The sequence below is a fragment of the Boleophthalmus pectinirostris genome, unplaced genomic scaffold (assembly GCF_026225935.1).
Source record: "Boleophthalmus pectinirostris isolate CB_2022bp ecotype Guang Dong unplaced genomic scaffold, ASM2622593v1 HiC_scaffold_7, whole genome shotgun sequence".
Taxonomy (NCBI): Eukaryota; Metazoa; Chordata; class Actinopteri; order Gobiiformes; family Gobiidae; genus Boleophthalmus; species Boleophthalmus pectinirostris.
In genome coordinates this window covers 12,427,175-12,441,688 of record NW_026571473.1, presented here as the reverse complement: position 1 = coordinate 12,441,688, position 14,514 = coordinate 12,427,175, and the positions used below count along the sequence as shown (strand labels likewise).

The window sequence follows — 14,514 nt, the reverse complement described above, 5'->3', positions numbered from 1 at the left end:
TTTAATTCATATTAGATGATAAAGAGTCTTGCCATTAGCTTTCAAGGAGTAGCTGGAAGGTGTCAATCCAGTAAACAAACACGGACAAAAAATAAATAAATGTTTAAACAGTTAAGAAAGGAACTTTTTCAAAAACGAAAAATTTCAGACCATGAGAAAAAGTGGCATACACTTAACAAAGGGTGATAAAAAAAAAAAAGGAAAGACATAATGTTAGTGTTATGATCCAGAACACTCAGTACTTAGGATGAGTTTATCCATATGACCTAACTAAACTAAAGTGTTGAGTTTTACCAAAAAGTGGAAGGTTTAAAGTGGGAGTCTTCCTGCAGCTTTGACAGTTAAATCTGTAGAGGTTAATTGAGATCACACACTGGGCTTTAGGATCAGGCTTTCTTTAAATAAAAGCTTGTGAAAAAATGTGCTGTGTCTCCACTTTTTAAAAAACGAATGGTCCCTCTAAGTCTAAACTTAAATAATCCCCTACTATTTTATACCGTCACTTATATTTGTCACTACTATCATTTATTGCTATTTTGCTGTGACATCATGCTGGGGATGTTCTACATGTATGTGTATTGACAATGCACACGTTCACAAACAGTCAAAGTTTTAAGATAAAATGAAAACTCCAGAATGAATGTTGTTCAATGTTGAGTTCATGGTCCTGTTTTTTTCAAAAAAACAAAACAAAAAAAGTGAGTAGAAATAACTAATTGTTACACTCATAGCATTGCCCAAATAATTAATCAAGGTTTTTGAGATTTAAAAAAAATGAAAATTGGTCAACCCTTCGGAGACCAGGTAAAAAAGGTGTATAAATGTCAGCTGAGCTCCTTCTAATTTTTGTGTAACAGTCTTTCTAAATATGTGATTTTCCATGTCACACCGCAGGACACACGTTGTATTAGAGCATTAAATTGCTTATGTCTTTTTTAGATTTAAAGTAGAGATAAAGGTATAATTTTATGAAATGGTGTGCATGCTTACATTTATGTATTCTCATACAGACTACATATTTGTGCGCAGTTGAGTTGAATTTTGGAGCTAGAAATAGATTTAGAAAGTAATTTAAAGTGATGAAATGGATGTCACATTAAGTACAGATGTCTATAAGATGTTGGGGGTGATTTGTGTTTTTTTTTTTTTTTTGGTTTCTTTTTGACTTTTTTGTTTTCTTTCTGATTGGCCAAGGACAGAGCCATTGACAGACAGATACAGCAGGGCCACAAATGATGAAGGCAGTTATGCTATGAGGCCAGTGTAGTGCTAGTATCCTGTGACTATCAGTTCCAACTAAGCATGTTCTTTTTGGTCAAATTGTCTTAATTTAAAGCTCACATTAAAAGTCTAACCAGCCTCAGACAGAGCATCCTTACAGTTAACATCACACCCCCAGGGAATGTTGATGACATGAATATAAATATTACATCACATTTTGTTTGGAAGATCAAATTGAGAAAGATTAAACTGATGCAAGCAAAAGATTTTTAGAATGATCGAAAACTGTAAATCAAAATCAGATAAGACAAAAGTTGAAAACCAGGTCATTTTATTTTTTATCAAAAGGAATTGTAACAAAAAAAAACAACAGACAAAAGAATGAGAGATTTCCGTCAAGTTGCACGGTTCAGTTATACAGTAAATACAATGACGTATATGTGTGTAGGAGTGGGCAATATAGACAAAAAAGAATGTGTTTGAGTATATATAGCGATAACATATGAAAATATTCTGGCAACCAAACAGAAAGATGGTAAAACATGCTATTTAATATATTTGTAGGACTTCAAAATTACCCATAGAAGTAAAGGAAACCCCCCATTTTGAATGATTACAAGAGAAGTTTGTTCCATTTTTGCTGCATTTTGATATAGTTTTAATAATAAACTACATAGAGGTCGGGACTGAATGTCTAAAAAGCAACTGTTATTGACAAAATTCGGCATTTTGTAGCAGCAGTGCAAAGCGTCAACAGAGATACATTAGCCACAACAGTGCTCAAAAATCTCTGAGCCCTATAAGCTGCTGTATTACTATTGGTTTATTTTAAGTTTATTCTTCACATTATAATGTCAGAATACTTTTGAATGAACGCTATGTTTAGTATTTAGCACTTTACTAAAATACATCAACATTCATGCAGACAGTGGCTCCTTCTTTTTTGGATCGCTCGAGGAAAAACTAAAAATGAGTCAGGGAATAATTTAGATCCATAAAATGCTTCTTTATAAGATTTTAGTCTAACTGAAAATGATGTGTGATGGCACGATCCCAAGCTTTAACTGATGTAAAAAATGTTGTAAACCTTTGTGTTACTCATAATTCAATATATTGCCCACCTCTACTCGTGTGTTGTGTTTATGAGGTTGTGTATATTACAACGAAATGTGTATTTTTATGTAGGTTTGGTGAGCAGCTGTGTGGAAAAATCATACAGATCTTTATTGACCTTCTTCAGAGTCTGAACCTCTTCCTCCAGCTCGGCCACTCGGACTTTTGTGTTCTCACCGTCACCAAACACCGACTGAACACAAGAAATTATATTACGTTAAATTACAGGGAATCATCTTTAAATGTAACAATAAATGCCAAAGTGTGAGGACCTACCTTATCTGTGACAGCATTCATTAAAGAATTGAGTTTAGCTGCTTTCTGTAGGTAAGTCTCATCATCTTCCTAAAACACATACATACATATTGTTAAATGAATGGAGCGCTCTCACTTTTTTCCCCCATGCATGAAATTTTGGACCCTGGGTACAAACTATGCTGGAGGACATCTATGATAAAAACTACTACTCTTTACCCACCTCCAGTCCCCCTGATCATTGAGCTAAATCTATTCAACATCAAGTTACTACTAGGGATGAAACTAATTGGTGATTTAATGAGTATTGGACTAGTCAAAGGATTCACACAAATAAACAAAAACATTCACACAGACAGAGTGACAACCCCTTGAAAGAATATAATACAATTAAGTTATGTTTTAGTAATATCTTATGCCTAAAGATTTGATTTAATTTTGTTTCTGTGGAGATGTTATTGCTATTATGTTATTAAGGAAAACAGACTCTTGTGAGCTTTAAGCCATGTTATAGTGTTGTTACCTCACCAAAAACATACCTGGAGTTGAGTTTATTTTTTTGTAGTACTTTTTATTATCCCTGTAGGGAAATTCTCCTCTACATTTCACCCATCCTTTCAGGAGCAGTGGGCAGTACATGGGGCGCCCGGGGACTTATCTCTTTGATCTTGTTGCTAGGCTTGGTCAGGTAGCTTAGCTGGAGGATTTAACCTATGGTGCATGTTTTGGGTTGATGGGGGAAACCGGAGTGCACGGAAGAAACCCACCCAGACACGGGGATTTTTGTTTCATTCACACATGTTTGAGTAGACTGCCAACATCTCCAAAGCTCAAAATGCTCTGTTCCACCCTGTGATGTCATGTAGCGGTAGTTTTCATGTTAACAGGTACCTCTTACCTTTTGTCCAGTAATCCCAGGGCTGAAATTTTCCAAATGATTCTAGTGAAGGTGTATGGAATAATGGAGCATTTCATGTATTACTACATGACATCACAAGGGGGAACAGAAAACACAAACCCTGCATATTTAGAACTCAACCTAAATATGCAGGGTTTGTGTGTTAAACGTGTGTGAATTAAATAATATTAGGCAAGTGTAAAATAGATCCTTTAAATCCAGCCTTTCCCCTTCTGTTTCACCTCTTTAACCCTTGCTGAGTTGACTGGGTTTCATACCTGTGTAGAGCCCCAGGCGCACACAGAGCTCCCCGGACTCGCTGGCATCCCCTTCGCTGCCATGCACGTGGCGACTGAAGCGAGGCAGGGGCAGCGCCGGGCGACTGTCTGGCAGGAACATGTTGGCAGGGGCCAGCATGATCATCGCATTAGTCACTGGACCTGGAATTAGAAAGGACAGGAGGTGTGACCAAGTGGTTTAGAAAGACACACTGAATTAACTGGACTGTAGAGACTGGGGTCAGTGTAAATAAACAAAAGGATGATCGTCACTGTAGGGGCAATGGTGGTTCAGTGGTTGAAGGTTGAAAGATCGATTCCTGTTTGGACCAAGTTCTGTTGTTGTGTCCTTAGGATAAACATTTTACTCTTGCCTAGTAGTATGAAAATAGTATGTGCGTGAGAGTTGGTGGTGGTTGGAGGGGATTGTTTGCATTATATTAATATTATTAGAATTTAGTTTTTTGGTATACTACTTTATACTGAAAACTAAAAATACTGTAAGATCATCATCTTAATTACAAATATTTTGAGGTGAGAGATTAAACAGTAGGCTTGCAATTCATAATCAGCTTGTGCCTATTGTAGCTTCTATCTAAATTGGAAGTGCAGTTACATTATACAAAATTTTGTGCTTAATATGTGAGACAAAGTGTATTTAATTATGTTAATGAAAAGTATAGCCTGTCAGCAAGTACAATTGTTAAATTAATTTGAATTCTTTCCAGAAATTTAAAAAAATGCACTGTGAAGAAAAACACAAATCATGCTCCAAGTTCAACACAAGTTCACATGACTATTTTTAGAAACCTGAAATTCAGTCTGCCTGAATGACTTCAACGTAGTTTAGAAGATATTTTGACACTTTTTAATGAGTACACCTGAATTAGCCTTAATAAAGCATGAACAAAGACTTCATTCAGTTCATGAACGACACAAGAGATTATCAATATTGAATAGTCTTTAGTCTAGTTATTCTGAAGTCTTCCCCTGGCTTCCTGTACCTACACATGAACACACGGATCAGCTGATTTATGACATCAGGGCTGAATGAGGAGGACGGAGCTGAGCAGGAGCCTGGAGGCAGCCAACAGATCAAAGTGAGAGGAAACTCTTCAATTTGTAACCTGAAATAACCTGAAAAAGGGGGAATGAGCTGGCGCCAGAGCAGGCTGCAGCACTGGGACAGGCAATTCTCCAGAGAATTCAACAGCTCAAACCTGTTAACCTGGTTATCTGTCACTACATGGAGATCCAGGCTGGATTTAGTGTGGCGTTTTCATCTACCAATCACTGTCTTAACAAAATATCTATATGAAGACATTTTAATCCAGGGAAATCAAATTCTTCTAGTATAAATATGATTTTTTTTGTAATTGGTAACACATAAATATTGTTTTGATAATTTCATTAGACTTTCCACAATACCAAAAAGGGCTGGACAATTGTATTAAAATATTTGACAAAAAAGCAAAATGGCGATTAGATTTCAAAATGAGGGTTGTCAGAAGTATTGAAAATCAGATATTAATCAATATTTTAAACTAGTATTGAAACTATACATTTGTGCAGGTACTGATACTAACAAATTCACAGAACAGAACAGAAATGAACCTTTCCTGAATAGCTTTAAAATGGATCTTGAGCTGTATCAGAACAGTCATATTGTGACAACTCCATTTCCTATTTATTTACCTAAACTACAGGGACGACATGCACTTCAGAATATGCGTGTATAGCTCAAAAGTACATAAGAGATATTTTATTGTGCACAGACAGCATTTCATTTTATTTATTTATTGCAGCCTTCACTAATTGCAAACATTCAAAGTGCAATTCTGATTTGACTGCGATTAATCTTGCAGCCCTAAGCAACAATCAGTCTTGCTTTGAACAATACTGCTTAATGCATATATAACAGGGGGTTCAAGGCTCACGCTACAACTCTAGAATACAGAATTACAGCTCGTATTATTTTCACCAACACATTTAATCAATCTGTTTCACTTAAAGAGGCACTGTGTAACTTTTCTGGAGTTAGTCTGCAACTTGTTTTGTCTGGCTTTGGTTTAAATTGTCCACACTTTGGTATTGAACTAGACTATTTTGAATTTATTCAACTACAGGTGTTATTTATTGCTCCAAAATATTAAACATTGTTACTGTGAGTGGGGGCTCCTCTCCATAAATCTGACCTGTAATTTGGCTAGCAAGTCTCCGTGAAGATTCATAAGTTTATGGTCATACTGTTGAACATTTGGGGCACATCTCCATGGAGAAGCAGGTGACGGACCCGTCAACAGACATGTTACACAACACACCTTTCGAAAGAATATTTTGTCTTTTCCATATAACCGTGTATATTGTATCCCTATATAACCTCTTTATTATCTTTTATTGAGTAGCACAAGCGTTGATAATAAAAATGAATCAGAGACACCATAGAGTATACTTTCCCTTTAAGAGATGCTATGTTCTGGTCTTTTTACCATTGGCTTTGGGCAGTTTTTGTGCTTTTATATTTCATAACAGAGCCCAGCCATAACAGGGCAGAAGGAAGGAGAGGGGATAAGAGACTAAAGCCAGACACAGTCTCATACAAGTCAATTTAACCACCATCTAAAACTTTACTATTGATTACACATTACCAAACTGCATGAGTATTAAAATATTCATAATTTTCCAGTATTAATAAACACATGATTGTACAATTAACAGAATGCATAGTGTAATATTGATTTAAAATAACTTAAGTGAGGACCACAGCTCCTTTTATTAATTTAAGTATCGTAATTATTCATCGCAATTAATTTATAAGTGCTTTTCACAACTTTCAGGGCCTACTTATTAATTGGATGTACTGTGGCAAGACATTTTGCTCAAATACATGGGGAAAAATGCTGTAAAAATCTTTAATGATAAAAACACCACTGAAATTTGCTGACAACTCTAGCCTCAAATACGATCATTTCAACATGCCTGAATTAGGACTGGGCAAAATGGTGATAAAATTCAAAGAATGATCTCATTACTGTGACGGTATGCCATTATGGTGAAAGTCCAGTGTAATTCACAAATTTTCACTTGCAACTCCATGCTCAAATAAACACACACCTCCAGTTGGTCAGCCTCATCCAAGTGAGTGACACATGGATTTAACCAATTGCAATGAAAGGTGAACTTTTGGAAGAAGCAGATTATTTTAGTTACCTCTTAAAGTGCCCTCATCATGTATTTTTTTTATGTTATAATGTGGTTTCCTCATCAAAAAATACCAGAGTTGTGTTTTGTTTCATTTCATTCTTTGAGTTCTTCTTTCCAACAAACTCGCACACAGTTGCTTCTTGTGATGTCACTGATTGATAATACAAGAAGCGTTCCCCTGGGTTTTTAAACTCGATACATCTTCACCAGAGTGATTTGAATACTTTCAGTCCTGGAATTGCCAAAAATCAGTACACCAGCTGATGTTGAAGACTTTTTATGGCAATTTCAACTGAACAAAGGGTAAAACAAAAGTATTCTTTTATTCTGCAGCTTATGGTTATTCTAGTGTATTGTAGAGTACATCAGTTCAACTGAGGTCTAAAATAGATGTTACTTTAAAACTAACACTTGATTACATCACATGGTGGTGCAAAGCATTTTGAGCTGTGAAGATGTGGGCACCGTAATAGTCCAGAATATGTGAACAAAACAAAACAACTCCAGGTATACTTTTGATTAAGTAACATTCTGGCTTAAAGCTCACAAGATTTTTGGTATAGAGCCCACTCCAAACATGAATAAATGAAACTATGATTTTAGTAAACTAAAGATGAGGGAACACTATTTGAACATGTTTTACAGCAGACTTTTCTATACGTCTCCTTTAAAATGATAGTTTAAGGCCCTGCATAGCACAGACGTTTACTATATAATCATAGTTTGGGGTCTAGAGTTATTTTGAACCCAGATGACAAACGGTGGATCATGCTTCATGTTTACTCTGCAGACACGCCGCACTTCAACTTTTGCACCAGACGTCTGATCTTTTATGGCTGCATTAGTGTCAGAGGAGCACAAACAGCCTGTATATCAGAGCCCCACGCTGCCTGCTCCCTGTTGACTGAGGGCCAGAGAACAGATGGACATCCTCTCCCATAAAGTTTCCCCTGCTCCTGTGTCTCAGGTGTTTGCTTTAAATAAGAGACAGACTTTTCACACCTGCCCACAGCGATTTGAACATCAGGACCAGACACTGAGCAGAGGGACACACCCATCTGTCTGCTGTCGTGACGACTCAGGTTAAAAGGAATGCCAAGGAAACCCATCACGTCTAGCGGGAGTTTGACTACAGCTGACGCAGACAATCAGCATCACAACAAAGTCTCACAATTGATGTTTGGATGCACAAACTCGAGGCTCACAATATAATGAATAAGACAAACTTCCTGCACAAGGGAAATTACTTAAATCAATTTTTTTGTTTTTTTGTCATTTATGAAATGTATAATATTTACAGTTATATTGCTCAGCTTGTTTTAAAACTATGATCAAGTTTGACTATGAGGAAAGGGAACCCCAGTCTCCTCCATTACAGGAAAGCATTGAATTAAAATATTGAGAATATCGTCTGATAATATAAAAATTTATTTTTGTCAGTATCACCCAACCCTACGACCTAATACAGATGTCCGTACTAGTCCTAAACATTCAAACTTTCTTAAAATCATATTTTATTTTATCTAACAGGGTAACAACATACTTATATTTTTGTACCTAATAACTCTTTAGTTAATGTATTTTCCGCACTATAGGGTGCTCTGGATTATAAGGCGCACTGTCATTGAATGGTCTATTTTCGAACTTTTTTCACATATAAACCGCACCGGACTATAAGGCGCATTAAACGAAACAACAGTTAGATAAGTCAGTCAAACTTTATTTAACGCGTTCAGAATAACTCGCAACTTTGTTCAATTGTAAAGTGTAAAAAAAAAACAGAGAGTACTAAATTGTTAGCGTATTCAAACAGTTGGGCGATTACGGCATCCAGCATGCCCGCATCCCTCTTGTCATTATCCGACTCAGTGTCATTACTGTTACCTGGCAGTTCAGTGATGATTCCGGTCTTCGTGAAAGCTCGGACCAGAGTTGATACTGATACCTTAGCCCAGGCATCCGCGATCCATTGGCAGATCGTGGCAAAAGTCACTCAGCGCTGTCTTGGTGAATGTGTGTTCACCTTCTCTCATCCACTGCTCCCATGCAGCCCGCAGTTTAACTTTATAATAGCCTTGAGTTTAAAGCTGGCGTTGTAAGCGTGTCTCTTGACAGGTGGCATTTTGATATTAAAAAGGAATCACAGTATGTATTACTCCGCGATGCTCCTGACTATGGTAGCCATAATGCTGCAAGTGGTGCGGCTTTGTAGTTTACTAATGTCATACTAAGACACCCGAATAAATTCATATATAAGACATTCTGGATTATAAGGCGCGCAGACATTTTTTTAATGAAATTAAAGGCTTTTAAGTACGCCATATAGTGCAGAAAATACGGTACATATTTCAAATTTTATTCCTGTAATAGTGATCATTTAAAAATGCCCATATACCAGCACTAGTTCACAGCTGTGATGTATAATAAACCGTAATCCAAACTGAAATGTGTAATAGTAGCAGGTAAAGAGCAGCATGAGGCCTGTTGGGAGAGGGCCTGTTGGAGACCACTTTGGCTAATGATAATCAATGCTCATTCAAATGCACGTGGTGTGTTATTAGAGGCACCTGAGCGTGATCAGAACCGGAGCCCATTTTACAGTGAAAACAGGGAATTGTATTAGTGCTCCCCCTACAGAGCGTGTGGACATCCCCTGTGTCTGTGCCCAAACAAGCCGATATGCAGCCTGCTGAAGCCATGGCACATTTCACCTGGATTTCCATTCTTTTCAAGTCAGCTCAGGCCTTTGAGACTTAACTTCAACCGAATTAATGTGGATTCATCTATAATCCAAACATCAGATTGCAATTTTGGGAGCACAGTTGGACGGCTTTAAACCAAATGCATAAAATCATGGGGCTGCACAATACATCGCAAATATTGTCCTCAAAGCAACAGCAATTGTGATCCGCTTGCAGTGCATCCATAATATTTTACAAGCTCTGAACGGGTTATGTTCACAGACCAAATGGCATTTTATAATTACTTTCTGTTGGGTTAAACAGTTTGACAATTACATTTGGAAGCTTTCCATGGATTAGCATATTGCATCAACATTTTATTACAGCAATATCCTGCACAGTAACATCTAAATTTCTTTTGTTTTCGGTCTTCCCAACTCTATTAAAGGTGCACTAATGTTCCAGGGGACAGTGCACCACATGCTCATCTCCACAGAGAAAGCCTTGCTTTAGGTAGAATGTTCCAAAGTATGGCATTAAACATCTTTTCTTCTTATCTCTACAGTGACAAGAAGGTGATGCCACAGGGCCACGTTACAGATCAAATTGGAGGCAAGGCTCACTGTTAGATTGCAAAGCTTTTAGGGTATTTATATTGCCAATGAAAACACGTGTCTTTGAATAAACGCAAGTTAGACAAGTTTAATGCCATAATACGTAACTATCTACATCGCGATGGAGACAAGCAGGTGACAGACCCCACATTGAGCATCATTTGGGCTATATTACATAATATTGTAAAAGTGTGGACATTCACTCAGCAGCTTTTTTGGATGACTCTTGACATATCACAGAGGGCAGACTTGTCAAGCTCCAGTAGTGGCGAAAGTGGATAATTACTAGTGGTCCATTAACCCAGCGAGGTTAAAGAGATTTTGTCTAAATCCACCTCCTCGGTTTAATCTGGGTCTCTGGATTTCCCCAAAGACCACCTCTATCACTTCTCTCTCAAACTGACAATCTTCTCCCGGCCAAAATGTAGATCTCACAATCCCCCATAGTGGTGTCTTCTCTTTCATGTGACGGTGGTCTGCTGACTCCTGTCCACTGAGGATAACCCTTTGCTGCTGGCTTATTGGGTCCATGGAGTCTGCTTACATTCACCACTGGCCCAGCACATAACATTTCTGTGTGCTGGTGAAAAAAAAAAAAAAGGGGGGGGGGGGTCCATAGGGGTAAGAAACATGCCTGGAAGCTCAGATATCTTGCAAAAAAAAAAAAGTGCCAGGAGCAAATGTGCACACACAGCAAACTTATTCACTATTGCAATCAAGGTTGGAAATTGGAGAACTAATGGAATGAAAGAGTGGATCTTCAAGCAAAGCTATTCATTTTGTTTCAGATGGCTAGCGATACATGGCAAGCGCTTTCTCAAATTAGTTAAAAGGAGCTGTAATGATTGGTACTGTCTTCAAAACATGAAAAAATAACTCCAAATTTCAATTTAAACAGTTTGCAGCTGTCCAAAGTTATTTCCCACTTTCCAAAAGCATTCCTAGCATCCTAATTATTCTCTTTGCAAACCTTTCAGAGACCAGAAATATTTTTTTTTCCATCATGGTAATACTAACACAAACTAGCATGCTAACAGCACAGTCCCTGACTCTTGGACAACAACACGTTTTATAATTAAATGCAAACAGTAGGTGGTCTCATTACCACCCCAAGAACTTCTTTTGCAATATATCTGTACAGGATAAAACAGCAACATAAACATAAAGCCACTTACATGTCTTAGACCATGTTTGTAAAAATTTCAAATACCCTTTACCTGCAATCTGAGGTTTTCTAATCGATACACTGATGGGCCAAGTAGGAAAAGTTATCAATGTTTTAGCAGCTTCCCAGTCAAACAGGACAACATAGGTGAAAAAATGTAATCAAGCGTGACAAATTTGCCAACAAGGAAGACAGGACTATAAAAGATTCACCCGCTTCCAAACAGAAAACTTTTAGTTTCCTGTTAAATTCCAGAAAAGTAAAGTAAAAAAATTATTCAGGTGAAAAAGTTTTGACAAAATCTTTGTTAGATTAAAACTGACAGAACACACACAGCTCTGTACAAGACTCCAGACCACAGAGCAGAACATTGTAAACTAGCTGTAGAGAACTTGATACTTTCCCGAAAAACGCTCTTCGTCAGATCTGTCGGTGAATTATTAAAGCGGCTTCAGTCTGGGCCGTGCTTTCCCGATATTTGTGGCGGCTGAATGGAAATAAGCGGTGGATTTGAAGCAATGAAGGTCACAAGGTGGTCTGATAATGTCTGAAAGGGAACATGACTTTGCAACTGGAGATATTGGAATCCCAGTGTGTTAAAAGGATATTTTCTACTACTGGTAGTTGTTGGCTCATTATGATTTGGATATAACGGTTGATACCTAGTTTGTACTACAATTTCAACAATGAGCGGATCTATTCTAAAATACAACACAACTCAAAGCATTATGTTAGAATATTCTTGGAAATTAAGATCTCCATTGCTGTGACAGTGCAATCAGTTTTAAAATAGTAGGGCTGCAGCTAATGATTTTTAGCAATTGAAAATATTATTGCTGACTACTCGACTAGTCAAATGATAATACAAACTAGAAATATATGACCAACTATTAAGGTTGAAATAAGGTGACTGAGGGCTTCTAAATAAATCAAATATTTACAAATAAAGTGTATATATGAATAAAAATTCTGAAATTGTAAACTATTTTTAGACATTTTAATAATATAGTATAGTATAATTGTATAATAGTCTAGTATATGTAGTTAAGATTGTTAAAATAGGGCAAGGATTATTTTTTACTGTTGACACATTTAAAATCCACAAATGCTGAAGAAAATCCGAAGTTCCTAAAATGTTAAATCACCATGTGACTGGCCAGTTTCCTAAAGTAGGTCACTTGAATGTTTTATCATTTTGCAATTCAACTGTAGCTGAAACGTATTCTGCCTGTTAAAGACATGTCTGTTTGGTCTTCATCCTCTGTCTGCTGACGCTAACCAGGGTGTCTCCAACAGGACTCCTGGAGCTGCTTATTTATTTATATTCACACAAAAATCCCAGCTGACAGCCAACACAAAGCTGGACGACCTCTCTCCTCGCTTCTGTGTGAAACGGTGGTGCCGAGCCACACTCTCCAAATTGAATTTAAGGGGCTTGTCTTGTGAAAACCTCTTAAGTTGTCAGGAGAGAAATAATTTGTTTCACTGGAAGATTAAGTTAAGACAGAGATGTTAAGTTTCCTCTCGAGAAAAGCCAACTCATTATCACTCCATCAATACCTTCTGATCAATGCTCAATCAATCAGTATGTGAAAGCGATCCAACAGTTACAAAGCCCCACCAGCTGGTACAACAGTCTGGTCTCCTTTGATTAACACTTTGGATTTCAATGTACTGTTGTAGTCTGCGAGATCAGTGATTTGGTCTTATAGTTATCAACATCATTTAATCTAACTGATGTTTAAGTGAACATTTACAATATTGATGTGCACAAAAGTTGTTAAAGCCACATTGGAAGTACAAATTGATATGCTAAAGTCTGAAGGCTTGGTAATACATCTCCTCATTACACAATGAATATCTTGTCTTTGTGGTAATTATAATTGTCATGTGCAAGATTGTGCTGATAAGATGACATTAACTGTCTATTCTTGGCACTGGTTTAATTAACACAGGGGCCATGACAAAGCAACTTGAAGTGGAAACAGCTGTCACTCAACATTTGCTGCTTGAGATTCAAGTGCCTACACAACACACAATACACACTAAAGTTAAAAAGAGGGGGGAAAGTTATAGTTAAGTGTTTGTACCAGATTTTTTTTTCCATCTAAATGCAAAACTAGTACAGATACATTGTACAAGCAAGAAAAAAAAATGGACTGAGTGATACATTTCGTGATACTTCATTATTCACTTGTATATATCAGGATATATCGCCAGAATCATAGCGCCCCTAGTGTTTAGAGTGGTGGCAAAACTCTGTTCTGGCCTATGAAAATAACTTATAAACTCATTGCAGTGAATATTTAGGATGTTAGAAATGTGATAGGAAAGTGAGGAATATGTTTGGACCACTAGTTTTGTTTTTCACATTTTGAGGACTGTAAAAATCAGGTACAGTGGCTAATTTGTGCCAAAATAAGCATGCTGGTCAAATGGCAAAATAGCCCAGTGAGATCTCAGATGAACCAGTGTGTGGAGTAAATGAGTCCTAATTTAACCCATGCGTAGTCAGCAGTGCACTCAAATCCTGCAACAGTCAGTGTGCAAAATCCCAAAGCAATAACCCCTAATCTTCTACAGTGACCTAAGAACTGCCACTTTAATCTACCAGCCTTCGCTTCAATCTCTTTGTAAAAAAAAAAAAAAAAAAAAAAAAAAGAAATTCCTATTCTTTGACCAAAAAACAAATCCTGATGTGCAGCTTATCAGAGCGAGCACACAAAGACGAAGCGAAAAGAAGAACACCGCCTTCAATCAGTGAATCAGGAGGCGAGGAGCGCGCTGACGAGGTGACGCTCTGCCAGCCCCATTTCACGCCAACCTCAGCCAAAAGCTCAAAGAACCTGACGAGTGGGAGGAGATTTACTGCAACCTTCAGCCTCACACTGCAAAAGGTGGGTAGGACTCAATTAGAATTATTCGGTTACACTTTTTATTAATATTGCATGTTTCGAAGTAGTTATCAGACACCAGTTTTATTCATAATTGGGTACTATTTGGGGTGGGATGAGGCACAATTAAAAAAAAACCACAAGATTGGGTCCACGAAAATGAGATTTTGACATAATTTATAATGAATAGT

General features: G+C 37.3%; 1 protein-coding gene across 1 annotated transcript in view; it reads right to left on the bottom strand.

The window, feature by feature from the left end:
* Positions 1 to 1,535: 1,535 nt before the first annotated feature.
* wdr18 (WD repeat domain 18) overlaps positions 1,536 to 14,514 on the bottom strand; it is a 47,808-nt gene continuing 34,829 nt past the window's right edge. Inside the window, exons 8-10 of the mRNA XM_055165121.1 lie at positions 3,739 to 3,927; positions 2,611 to 2,675; positions 1,536 to 2,527 (exon numbers count right to left, since the gene is read on the bottom strand). Coding sequence (XP_055021096.1) covers positions 2,399 to 2,527; positions 2,611 to 2,675; positions 3,739 to 3,927 — 383 coding nt within the window. The 3' untranslated portion in view covers positions 1,536 to 2,398. The remainder of the gene's footprint in view (positions 2,528 to 2,610; positions 2,676 to 3,738; positions 3,928 to 14,514) is intronic.